Source organism: Lolium perenne, chromosome 5 (assembly GCF_019359855.2).
Source record: "Lolium perenne isolate Kyuss_39 chromosome 5, Kyuss_2.0, whole genome shotgun sequence".
NCBI lineage: Eukaryota > Viridiplantae > Streptophyta > Magnoliopsida > Poales > Poaceae > Lolium > Lolium perenne.
This window is the reverse complement of record NC_067248.2, coordinates 264,321,097-264,334,489: the sequence shown is the minus strand read 5'-3', so window position 1 is coordinate 264,334,489 and position 13,393 is coordinate 264,321,097. Positions and strand designations below refer to the sequence as shown.

The 13,393-nt window shown below is 48.0% G+C and overlaps 1 protein-coding gene and 1 non-coding gene across 6 annotated transcripts in view; both read left to right on the top strand.

Moving 5' to 3' along the window:
• The window catches only part of LOC127324220 (E3 ubiquitin-protein ligase listerin), a 36,476-nt gene extending 26,759 nt beyond the window's left edge, over positions 1-9,717 (top strand). For 4 of the 5 annotated variants that reach the window (XM_051352214.2, XM_051352215.2, XM_051352213.2 and 1 more), the window contains 5 exons: positions 38-199; positions 282-497; positions 571-608; positions 701-832; positions 8,654-9,717. In XM_051352214.2, coding sequence (XP_051208174.1) covers positions 38-199; positions 282-497; positions 571-608; positions 701-832; positions 8,654-8,820 — 715 coding nt within the window. In that variant the 3' untranslated portion in view covers positions 8,821-9,717. Of the gene's footprint in view, positions 1-37; positions 200-281; positions 498-570; positions 609-700; positions 833-3,081; positions 3,228-8,653 lie in introns of those variants that run through there. The other variant, XM_051352217.2, reaches the window with a different exon arrangement.
• Positions 9,718-11,266: 1,549 nt separating this feature from the next.
• Positions 11,267-11,339, top strand: TRNAR-UCU (transfer RNA arginine (anticodon UCU)). The gene has a single exon. It is a non-coding gene; the product is annotated as a tRNA-Arg (tRNA).
• Positions 11,340-13,393: the final 2,054 nt, after the last annotated feature.

Sequence of the window (13,393 nt, the reverse complement as noted above, 5' to 3'; positions counted from 1 at the left end):
CCCAATTGTATATCCTCGTGATAATGTTTGTATGCAGGTTGGAAATAAAAACGGCAAGTGATGGATCACATTACATCCGTGGAATAGCCGAGAGAGAGGTAGATAACATAGATGACGCTTGGGATATCTTGCTAAGTGGAAGCAATTCTAGGGCTGTAGGGTCAACTGATGTGAATGAGCATAGCAGTCGCTCACACAGGTTAGGATATTTAATTTCATTTGTTATTTAGATTGCTTGCTTCTTATCAATGTATTTAGACCTTTTTTATCTCTCTTTTCAGCATGCTTTGCATCACAGTGAGTGCGAATAACCTGATAAATAATGTCTGCACTAAAAGCAAGCTCTGGCTAGTAGATTTGGCTGGAAGTGAGCGCAATGCCAAGACTGGTGCGCAAGGTGACCGGCTTGAAGAAGCAAAGAACATAAATAGGTCTCTTTCTGCTTTGGGCAATGTCATCGCAGCACTTGCTTCCGGCCACAGCCACATCCCTTACAGGTTTGTTGTTTCAACCAACAAGTTTGCATCTATGCTCTTTTTGTGAACTATTCTCATATCATTTTTGAAACAGGGATTCCAAACTAACTTATCTGCTACAAGACTTCTTAGGTAATCATCTGCTATTCCTAAAGAAATCCGTTTCAACAATTGCTTTCTCTCTTAACTTGTTCTTTTCTGTTCTTGTGGGACATTTGTAACAGGAGGAGATTCGAAAGCCCTATTGCTTGTGCAGATAAGCCCATCTGACAATGATCTTGCAGAAACAATCGATACCTTAAAATTTGCTGAACGTGCTATGGGCGTTGAATTGGGCCCAGCAAAGAGGCAAAAAGGTAATCTCTCTCTCTCTCTCATGTGTCTTACCCTGAATCACCATGACCCGACCCTGCATCTTCTTCTATGCCTCCGCGTGCTTCTCAGTCACACACAAATGAGATGAATCCACCCAATGGAAAATAACAACATTCATTTCCCTTTTGCTGAAGGAAAACACAAGAACAACACATTCCTTCTGAATCACATTCATGCTGACCAAGCACGAATTTAACCTGCTTGATATTTTTTTTGAGCTGGAAAACATATTCCATTAAGGCCCAACAACATCGTTGGCCACTAGAGTCATTACATCAGACGGGAAGTCTGTCAGCCAGAGGACTTCGCTCGGCTGTTCACATCCAACACCTAAAGCAGCAAGTTCATGTGCTGTTTTGTTACACGCCCGAGGGCAATATTCAAAAACAAACTCAAAACAAGCCAGGCGGAGCATGTATTTTGCTTGCTGGAACAGCGGTCCCAGCCTAGAAGCATCATAGGAGTTGGAACTAATCGCCTCTTTGAGAGGGATGCAGTCGGTGGAGAAGATCACATGTCTGATACCCAGTTGCTCAGCGACAGGGATAGCCTGGAGCAGAGCTTGCAACTCAGCCTGCAGCGGCTCGGAGGCAATGGGGATACGGCCACACGTCGCAAAGATGGGGTCTCCCAGGTGGTCGCGCCCAATCGCCCCCCAGCCTCCCACCAAAGCCTGTCCAGAGAAGGCGCCATCAATGTTAACCTTGATCACATCAGTAGGTGGCGGTTTCCAGCTTTGCACAACTTTGGCTTCAGGTTTAGAAGTCTTCTTCAGATGTTCAAGCCATTCATCAGTGACCCGCAGAACCATGGCCCGGACTTGGTCAGCATTGAGCCGTCGTTCCCCATGGTTGCATTTATTTCGTTCCTTCCACCAGCTCCAGAGCAGACATATCACCTTCAGTTTCTCGTCCGCCGGCAGCGCAAAGACCTGTTCCAAAACATCCATAGGAGTAGTTAGGCCAGCAAGCTTCAGTCTGATGTGCTCAAGATTAAGCGCTCGCCAACAGACCCTCACTTCTTTGCATTTAAAGAATAGGTGCCCACCATCTTCAAAGAAATGAGTGCAGATAACGCAGCGTGTGTCCAGCTCAACTCCCTTTTTCTCGATGTTCCTCCGCAGTGGGTGACTATTATGGCTAAATCTCCACAGGAAGTGATGAACCTTCGGTGGGCATTCCGCTTTCCAAATGTTCTTCCAGATTCTCCCTTTCCAGTTCTCCCCCTGCCCAGAAGAACTACCAGCAGATCCTAGTTGTTGTCGAAGCAGATTGACATGAATTTTGTATGCAGATTTAACAGAAAAAACCCCACGACTGTCCAGGTGCCAGGCCAAGAAATCATCCATGTCTTCAACAATCGGGATGGCCAGAATAGAAGATATCTCATCATTACTGAATAACTGGTTCACAAGTTGCACATCCCAGGAGCCGGTGACAGGGTCAATAAGCTCAGAGACCTTTGTAACAATAGCATTACCTTGTCTCGAGGTTGGATGACGCATGCTCCCTCTAGGTAGCCATGGGTCAGACCAGATATTGATATGCGTGCCATCTCCAACCCTCCAAATAAGGCCTTCTTTAAGCAGTCGAATCCCTTTAAGAATGCTACGCCATACATAGCTTATGCCCGGTGCAGGTCTAGCATTAAGGATGTCACCATCTGGGAAATATCTAGCACTCAAAACTTTGAAGCAAAGGGAGTTAGGAGCCTGAAGTAAGCGCCAGCCCTGCTTGGCTAGCATTGCCATGTTGAAAGAATGGAGATCCCGGAAGCCTAGGCCCCCCTCACCTTTGCTTAGTTTCATCTTCTCCCACCCAATCCAGTGCAATCTGCTCTCATTATCTTGTTGGGACCACCAATAGTGGCAAATCATTTGGCTAATGCTGTCGCATAAGCTTTTCGTCAGATCAAAGCATGCCATCGCATAGGCCGGGATTGCCTGCGCAACCGCTTTAATTAGAGTTTCTTTGCCGGCAGCAGACAGAAACCTCTCCTTCCAGCCTTGAATTCGCTTCCATATCTTCTCCTTCAGATACTCAAAACACTTCACTTTTGACCGGCCGATATATAGTGGTAGTCCCAGGTACTTGCCTCCATGGGCCTCGAGACCCAGACCCAAGGTTTGCATGATTATTTCTTTTGCCCATCTGGGAGTATTTGGGCTGAACATAATTGAAGACTTCTCCCTGTTGATGACCTGACCTGAACTAGCTTCATACATCTGCAGAATGGAGTTAACAACAGCAGCACTCTCTGCATTGGCTTCCATGAGCAGCAACGAATCGTCGGCAAACAACAAGTGGTTCACCGTGGGGGCAGAATGAGCAAGCTTTATACCCTTAATTTTCCCCTGCATCTCAGCATTATGTATTAGACCAGAAAAACCCTCTGCACATAGGAGGAAAAGGTAAGGCGAGATGGGATCTCCTTGTCGTAGCCCCCTACCCGGAGTCACAGTGTCTGTAAGCTGGCCATTGACCTTGAACCGATATGAAACCGACGAGACACATTTCATTACAAGGTCAACGAATGGAGCACAGAAACCAAGCTTGGTCATGACCCCCTGTAAGAACTTCCATTCCACCCGATCGTACGCTTTGCTCATGTCAAGTTTGACAGCCATGTAATGCTTCTTCCCCGATCTTTTCTTCTTCATAAAGTGTGCCATCTCATAGGCTAAGATGGTGTTGTCCGAGATAAGTCTACCTGGGACAAAGGCACTCTGGTTAGGTGAGATAAGATCCCCCAAGATCAGTTTCAGGCGATTGGCGAGAACTTTCGAGACAAGCTTGTATACAACGTTGCATAGGCTAATCGGGCGAAGGTCTTTTAGTCTTTCCGGGTTCTGCACCTTCGGGACGAGCACGACAATGGTGTCATTCCAGCCCTCCGGTATACTGCCGCCATGCAACACTTGTAAAACCTCACTTACCACTTGGTCCCCCACTAATGCCCAGCCCTTCTTATAGAAGACGGCAGGCATTCCATCCGCTCCAGGAGCCTTAAGGTCCCCCATGCTATCCAGAGCACACTTCACCTCCTCCCTTGTGAACTCAGCTTGCAAGATCTCATTCATCTGTGGTGTGACACGGGCTGGTATATGACTCAGAGCATGTCGAATATCAATACCTGCCATGGGGGTAAACAAAGAGGAAAAATAATTAGTAATAAGGGTTTTTAAACTCTCGTCCCCTTCCACCATTACTCCATCCTCCCCCTTTAACTTTCGTATGGTGTTTTTCCTTTTCCTTTCGGATGCACACGAATGAAAATATGTGGTATTTCGGTCTCCTTTCTCCAGCCAATTCACATGGGATCTTTGCCTCCAATACACATCCAATTGGTCCTCCAACCGCGCAAGCTTATATCTGGCAACTTGCTCCTTATGAATGGTATTTTGCGTGAGCTCACCCTTCCGGTAGTGCTCCAACTCCCTTTTCAACTTATCAGATCTCTTTTGCAGATCACCTAAAACGTCCTTGCTCCATGTGTGCAGCTCCCTAGAGACCGACCGAATCAGATCTGTGACTTGGGTGTGGCCACGGTCCTTTGCACAATTCCAGGCATTTGTGACAATTGAGTCATAGTCCTCTTCCAACTGCCATCGCGCCTCAAACCTCTTATTCACCTCTCCACATTTCCTCCAATGCCCATCCGCCACCTCTCCAATGACCACCACTACTGGCCTATGATCGGAGTGCTCTGGGTTGCCATTCAAGACTCTGTAGCACGGGAACTTTGCACACCAACTTGGGTTTGCCACAGCTCTATCAAGCCTCTCGCGAATGTAACCATCAACTCGGAAGTTATTATTACGCCAGGTAAAAATGTCACCTTCGAAGCCCAGATCATTCAAGTTACAAAAATATAAGGCATCGCGAAAGCGATCCATACAAACTTGGGGCCTAGGAAGACCTCCTTGCTTTTCAAGCTAAACATGATCTCGTTGAAGTCTCCCACGCAAAGCCATGGAAGTGAGATTTGATGGTGAAGAGTGCGCAACAACCTCCATGTATATTCTCTCTTATCCTGCTTTGGCTCACCATAGATCCCCGTCAACCTCCACTTGAAACCATCACTCTCGGTGACAATGGCATCAATATGCATTCTCCCCTTCCATCTCAGCTCCACATCAGTACCTCTCTTCCACAACAACGCAAGGCCCCCACTCTTCCCTTGACAATCCTTCACTACCATGTGTGGCATACCTAGCATCCACCTGAACTTTTCCATCCTCTTCTTGTCAAGTTTTGTTTCCGACAAGAAAAGGATATCGGGGTCCTCCCTCTTCTGGAAAGCCAGAAGACCACGAACTGCCGGCCTGTTCCCCAATCCCCGGCAGCTTTCATTGGGTCGCGCAGGGCTGTTCTGACAGCCCCGCGGAAACACTAACTGGGTTTTCGGATTCCTCCATCACCACATCACATTTTTGCTTCTTACCGTTCAGCCCTCATCCTCCTCCATTGGCTCTAGCGCCCTCTTTCTATCTTTAACCATACCTTCCATATCAGCTAAACTCACATCCGTATCTTTGCTCACAGCTTTCCCATTCTCCTTGCGGCGCCGAGTCCGGACATATCGCTTTTTCTTTTCATCGCCTATTTGGTCCGCATCAGTGGCTGTGCAAACTGTCTCCTGACCAGTACAAACATTCTGTTGTGTGGGGGGCTGCGCGCCCATCTCCATGACCTCGGGTTCCTTTCCCACTAGGTTGTTCGTCATTTTCGTCTCCATTTCTTCATCATTTTTAATACCTCCATCAGTCAGCACCAAACCTTCAGGCTGGAGAGATAGTGACTTTTTTGCACGACCTCGTTCTGAACTTGTATTCTCCATCCCATCTGTCAGCTTCAGTGGGCTAGTGACTTCCCGGTCTTCACCAGCTTTATCTTCCTGGCGACCCAGAGCATCTCCATCCTTTCGCCACGAGAGGCTATCACTCCCAGAGCGGCTGCCACTGGCATATCCACTACCAAAGCCCCGGCCACCATTCTTTTTTTGTGATCCTCCCAGCCTAGACGTATCATCATCAGAGAACTTCTTCTTTGTTGGTTTGTATTTTAGCCAACTCCCGTACTGCTGTTGTTCTCCTTTCTTCAGAATTATTGCACAGGATTTGTCCATATGACCAATAAGACCGCACGTCCAGCAGAACGCTGGCAAGAATTCATATTCAAATGGACACCACCGATCCTTCTGATCATCATCTACGTGCACCATCAGCCCCCTCAACAGCGGTCTTCTAATGTCTAGCTTGACTTTCACCCGCAGTACCTTGCCTTTAGCCATGCCATCCTCACCGAGCTCAACTTCTTCAAAATCCCCAATGCTGTCACCAATTGTTTTACCTGTCTCCCCGTCCAGCTTCCCCAGCGGCAGGTTTGCGACACGAACCCATATAGGAATGTGTCTGAAGCTGTACTCATCTGGGGCTTTCGCAGCATCAAAATCTTCCATAACTAGAGCCTCCCCATCAAACATCCATGGACCTTCTTCAAGCGCTTTCCTCTTCCATGAAGCTTGGCGAAAAGTAAACAGAAAGATGTTCTCTCCTAGGTCCTTGCAGGCCACACCTCGCAAGGGACACCAGATCTTCCCAACTGAACTCGCTATTGCATCTGCAATTGCTGGCTTCTCCGAGAGCAGTTTCCCCACAGCCTGGGGCTCGAGGACCCCCTGATTATCATCCCTCTTCCCTCTAAGCCTGACTCCTTTCTTTTCCGCCTCCGACAGATTCAGCTTCTTCAGTAGACCCGCGACCTTCTCCATCTTGCCAAAGGACACAAAGCATGGAGCAAACACTCAGCTAGGTTGGTGTATTACGACCGCGGACCCTAGCAATCCGTGGAAGGCTGTATGGTGGTGGGTTACAGAGAGGGATCTGGAGTGGGGATTGGAACAAGAAACTGCCCGCCGCTCAAGAACCACGGGCCTTTGCAGGGGAGGACAGAGGTGGGAATACCAGATCAGGCCTGGGCAATGGCGCCCTCCACGGGATCAGGACTAGGACGAGGCCGGAGCAGGGACTATGGTCGAAACCCACACTCGCCGACGAGCCGCCAGACCGGGGACAAAGCTGTCACCTAAGGGACGGACCAAACTGTTGGGATATTTAACCATGAGCTGCGATGCATATGAGTATCAATAAACGCACACGTACACCTTTTCTGTACCAGACCCCATGTGTCCATCCTGAACCCTGACCCGACCTGACCCTGCATCTTCTTTTATGCCTGGCTCATTGCTCGTCAGTCAGCACACAAAATGATGAAAAAAATTAACAGATGAATTCGCCCAGTAGAATTCAAGCACATTCATTTCCTTCTTCTTAGAGAAGAAACAAGAACATTGAAAGACGGATGGGGTGTTTCTGGTCCCGAGCACAAATGAGCTCGTTTTGTGGGCCGTCCAATTCGTCTTGGGATATGTGCCGCCAGGACAGGCAGTGTCAGATACAGTGTCTAGAAAAATAGTGGAATGGTTCGATACACGTAGTGTACGATGGAACAGGTCTTGACAGACGTGGGAGCGGGATCCGGGCGTCGCGTGAGAGCGGTTATTCTGTTCGAGTGGTACAGATGGTTTTTTTTTCTGTTCCGGTGGTTGGTGAACAATTATTTGGGGATTTCCCTGGTCAGTGAGCTCAGAGATAGCATCTCCGCTAGGGGAGACCGTTTCTCTCGCTTGAGCAGCGGAAGAGGCCATTTCGAGCTCGAGATGGCTCGATCGGCCAGGTCTAATTTGTGGTGACGAGGGCTCGTGTCTCAAGAATCAAGATTCATACGTAGTAGGTGAGCTCTCGCTCGCCGGAACCGGCAGCTCTTTGTTCGTTGGCGATGGCGCGTCCAGTTTCGAGACGGCACCGGACAGCGGGCAGGTGTTGGCCTCCTCACCAGCGACCCAAGACTCGATGCTGCGCTGAATGCGTGCGTGCAGTTGCATAACTCCGTGACCCGGTGCCCTCCCACGTTCAGCTCCGACAAGAAAATCACGCAGGTCGCCTTGCTCCAGCCATGGTCTGCTGTCTGCCGCCGGTCTCGCCCATACCGTCATGAAGTTGACGAGTGCTTCTTCTTCTTCCTCTGTGGCAAGACGGGCTCCGAGAACTCTGCCTCCATTAGGCGTTCCATTGCCTGAGTGTGGAGTGTCCAGGAATGGCAGAGTAGCTGAGGCTGTGCGATTGCGCTTGCCGGCAGGAACTAATGGCCGTAGAGCCGCGGAGCACCGTGCTTGTTGCGTTGAGCTGTCGTACCCAACTAGGTCTGCCGGACATGTTCCGGGAGAAAGGCGGCCAGATTCCGGCGACCTGAGGCGAGTCCTGGCTGGGACTGGAAGTGTGACTTCTGTCTTACAGTCGTTGCAACCTGAAGAACTTGCATCCATAATAGGCGAGATTCATGTATGCTTATGAAAGATGTTTGAGCATCGTTCGATTGTAGCAGCTGGACTCGTACGTATTGAATGTTTGGGACTTCCAGGGGTGGTTCGTATAGAATGTTTCACTACCCGGTCCACTCCGTCGAAGTATTTTGCACCGGCGATGCTCATCCATCAGGATCGACATAAATACGTGCGCAGGTGTGGGCCTGTGGCACTGTAGACTGCACACTAGGAAACAGCTATATAACAGGAAATACAACCCAAACTACCCAGTACCACCAATCAGAAAACGGGTCTATATGAGCCCGAGATCAAAACACCATTTTCGATTGAAAGACCTTAAAAACTTCTGCAGCAACAGCACCACGTCCTCTCCGGCGACGAACTAATCACCATGTGCTGCACTTGATATGTTGCAGGTTATCTTGCTGTGCGTGGTGGAGGCGTACATGAAGCTGGGCTCGGCGCTGCTGCCACACCTGGAGCAGATGCTGGAAGGCACGCATCTGCAGCTGGTCGTCACCACGGCCCACTCTCGGAGGCGTTCCATCGGCGCCGGCAAGGACTAGCAGCAGCAGGGAATTAGGTGCTTGCCGATGGTTGATTCAAGACGATCGATGCAGGATGCAAAGGCACCATTCATGCATGTATGATCCTGTACTAGCAAAAATACCCGTACGTCGGGATAAACAAATACTACTACTAAATATTGTAGCTAACCATCCGTGTTACCGAGTAATACTTCTTATCTTTGTTAGCATCGTCGATGATGATACCGATTTTCTCCTATTTACAGGAACATAATCGATGCATGAAAAATATCACTATTTATAACTACATAGGCTGCCAAAGAGTGTAATTTTTTTTTAAGATAAAGAGTGTAATATTTTCGTATAATATTAGATAGGGAATATATCATGTGCGTGTCTTGTCGATTGATGGAACTATGTCATTGTCGTCTTCTCCAAACATGAAAGAAAAAATTGTACCTCCTCAAGCAATGTAGCAGTCTTGTGGTAACCATGGTGATGCTGAAACAGCAGCAAAGATCGGCTTGGACAGCGAGGTCTGGCAGGGGTTAGAGTCTGCGATTACCGCAATTGTGATGACTCTGCCTTCGAACACACAGGCTGATATTCTGTCGGAGTGGCTTCAGTCGAAGGATGCCGCGTTCCTGGACCTGACGGAGGCGTTCGATGCCTGGTGTTATAGATCGAAGGTTGCTAGAAGAAGGCTGTCTTTCTTGAACAGCATCAATCCGACACCTTGAGCTTGGGCCTGCAGAAAAAATCATCTGGAGGGTTTACAGCACTAAGTATCTGCCTTTTTTTTTTACCAAAACCAATGAACATGGTATTCTATTGCTTTGCCATATGGTCACATTGTCGTTTGTTGTCAAAATTGCTTCAGGACCTCCTTATGAACAGCAGACTTGATGAAAAGTTTCGGACATACCATGGTTGATGAAGTGAGCAACCTCTAATCAATGTCTTGCCGTATATTTACACATGTGGCACAGTAGCAGTACGTGCTACCAAGAAGTGCTCTGAAACTCTAGTGTATCATCAATCGAAATGTCATCTTGTGGTTATGCTGCGAAACTGGGGCTGACACTGAAATTACCCAGATGACTGAAGAACTGCTCATATTTGGGAGTTATCTGAATATCTGATCAACAAGTCTAGTGTATCTGTTTATTCATTCCTTCTTTATCAAGCATTTTGGATCAGGAGCCATCTGCCGGATCTTTTTCTGTGCCTAATGGACAGCGGCGGTGCTTTTAAGAGACGGAGGTCTCGGTCGGGAAATTTGGCGTTCCTGCTTGAGATCAGACTTTGTGCGGCCTGGATTGGCATGGATCTTTTTCCTACTGGGCTAGCCCCCTTTCCATTAATTGCCGAAGGAGAAAGGAACTGAGAGCATACAGGAAAGCCAGAGTTGGGGCACTAAAAGGAAATCCTCTGAGAGGTCAAAACCAATATCAGCACCACAGCAACCCAGCTAAAGCATAGCAAAAGATAAGCCAAACGAGCTAAACAACCATCAGCAGGGATTGGCTAAGAACTTTATCAGACTCCCAGATTGAAGACGCTGTGTCTCCAGCAGCAGCAGCCAGACTTGCTGCCTTCTGCATCAACAGCATTGCTCCTTCGCGCAGAATCTTCTTGTCCTCCTCGTGTAAGCCTGTCCAGTACAAGTCAGGTTAAGCCTCTTGTCCTTATTTCCTGTTGCTCGTGTGGTCTGCAGCACTCTTGGTTCTATCTTGGGCAATCCTCTTTGCCCAAATTCTCTGTGGCAAGCTGCTGCTTCGTTCTACTCTTTTTTTTCCTGGTGGTGACGGTTTTTATATGATGTGTTGCGGATGGTTGAAAATGAGACCAATTGATTGGAGGCGGCAGAGCATTTTTCGCCCACTTAAGCTGACTGCTGGCCTGCTGTGAATATGAAAAAAAGGTATAAATGTCATGTTTCTTGATTAGTTGGAAACTCCAATTGTTCAATCAGCGATCCAAATCGGTCCCCGTCATCTTCAGAAAGATTGTCGGCACTGGTTCAGATTGGTGTGCAGCTGGGAAGGTGGGGATCCTCTCCCCCCCGGTGAAAATTAAAAAAAAAAAAAAGATTGGTGTGCAGCTGGGAAGGTGCAGGTGCATGACTTGAGGCCGCGGAGCATGTGTGTTTCCGCCCACTTAATCTGATTGTTGACCTGTTGTGAACATGAAATAGTAAGGTGTAAATGTAATGTTTCTTGATTGGAGCCTGTCAGACTTGTGATGTTCCAAATTTGGTTCTGGTCTCAATGGTTTAGCTGTTGGGAACCTGTCCTTCCTTGCACCTACATTGATGATTGATGTGACGCCGGCAAGTAAAAAATGTTGTTGTTCTCTAGCCAGGCCTTCCTGTAATGGCATCTCTTTATCATTATTTTCTTCTGGTTGCTGTCAGTGCTTCTCCATTGCGATCGATTTGTACAGGTTACGCATTACTCGCTCGGTTACTTATTGCAATCATAGTATTCACAGTCAATAACAGCGCCCGTGGCCTAATGGACAAGGCGTCTGACTTCTAATCAGGCGATTGCGGGTTCGAGTCCCACCGGGCGTGCTCTTTTTACGCTTATTTTTTTTCAATTTTACTGTGCATAACAGCGCTCTGGGCCTGAATGGGCTGAATCTGGCGTTACCTGTTGGTACGATGCCCACCGGCAAATAAGAGCTCCCCGGTGCTGACAGCGTCCTCCTATTTGTCTACACCAACTTAGCCCACCACAAACACACCAACTGGTGTCGCCACCGTTCCACCTGCCCACCCGCACCAGCCCAACTGCTATCTGCCTGAGTTGCCCATTTCATCATTCCGTGACCATGAGCACCACCTCACCTGCCCTCCTAAGTTTCTTCCACTTCTCCACCCGAGCCGCCTAGCCACCGACTTTGACTTTGTCCATTCCTCGCAGTCACCGCCTACGGCCTTTTATGTGCCGTCTCCGGTAGTTGTCGAACATCATCCTCAACGGTGGCAGGGCTAGCTATTTGGCAAGCTCTGGCTTCTGCCACACCTAAATTCGTATATTATGTATATTATATTATATATGTGTAATTGTGCATAGACTAGTTAATTTTGTGTACTAGTACTTGTCAATTCCACCACATCAAAATTTAGATTCTACCTCACGGGTCGCCATCCCTCACTAACGCGCCAGGCCCACGCGATTAGAGGGGTATGTTGGGTCGTTAACCAACCCAACGAGCGTCGGAGCAGGAATTGTCACGGTGACCTGCACCGAGGCGACGCGGAGATGTTTCCTTGGCATCTAGCCAACATGATTCGTGGACTTTGCACTGGTACGGGCAGCACGCGGCTTAGTATGAGTGCAAACCATACATTTTGCCACACTTTCTACTAGTTATTACGAGCAACTTAATCTCCTCCCTACTCCTCCCTTGACGCATTACTACTTAGCTTTATAAAAAGTTTTATATTTTGGAATGGAGGTAATAGTTGGGAAGTGCGTGCTTAACCTAGGCGGGTGATCGTCAGGTATGCCAGTTTCCTCGTCCACGAATGACTTGATGACAAGTCATCTCTGCCTGGATATGGAGTACAAGACTTATGAACCACCAAACACAGAGGTGAGAGACGGCCGACTTGACGTGAAAAGCGGCCAGGCAACGTGTACGAACATCCATTTCTGAGCCAGGCACTGAGGGCCAACCCCCAGCCCCTAGCAAGCTAGCTGAGCTACCAACTTTCCAAGCTTAACTCATCACCACAATGGCATGCACAACTAATCACTCAACTCAATGATAGAGCGCGGACATGATTAGACCAGTCGCCCTCGCCGATTATTAGACGGATTAGCATGCACCATGTCTTCGATCGGCGCCGGCTTCACTTCATTAGCGATAAGCTAGCTAGATAAAAGGTTCCACTAGTCATACCACTAACTCGATCCATGACAAATCAACTTAAGTTAATAGTCAAGAAAATAGACCAAAAAGAACACAGCTGTCACGTACTCATCTTGAAAACTACATGATCAAATGTCTAAGACGTCATCTACTAATTGACGTTTGAGAGAGTAATTTTATCTTCATACTCAACAAAGGTAACGCAACAAGTAACCAAGCACGTACGTACCTCTACAGTTCACACTCAACCAAGGCAAGGCAACACAGTACAGGCTAGTAATCCCAAGAGATCGAAGACCCCCAATTGATCAGCAGTTCTTGTCCAGCTGCCATATCGGGATCCAACAGGATGTGGCCTCCCAGATATCTCCTGACACCGCCTGCCTGTTGTCGCCGCCCGTAAACCCCTGATAAATCAACGGTTCGGCAGCGACAAGTTCTCTGCCACCGTACCACTCTCTGCGTCAGTGACTATTTAGCTCTTCACATGCATATGATGCATGCTCGTGCATACAATCCAGGTCAGCTGTACCACACAATATATGCTTGTACCGATCCACTTTTTATTTTATTTTTTTACAATGGGAAACATAGTCCCGTCTATGCATCAATCGATATCTGTCAAAGGAACTACGAGCCTGGGACAACAAGCATTTGGAATTCACAATAACTTTTTGGTTTTCTTTAATGCCCCTTTTAGGTGTGTTCACGATCGACAATTCTGACGAATTGCTTGCTTTCCTACAT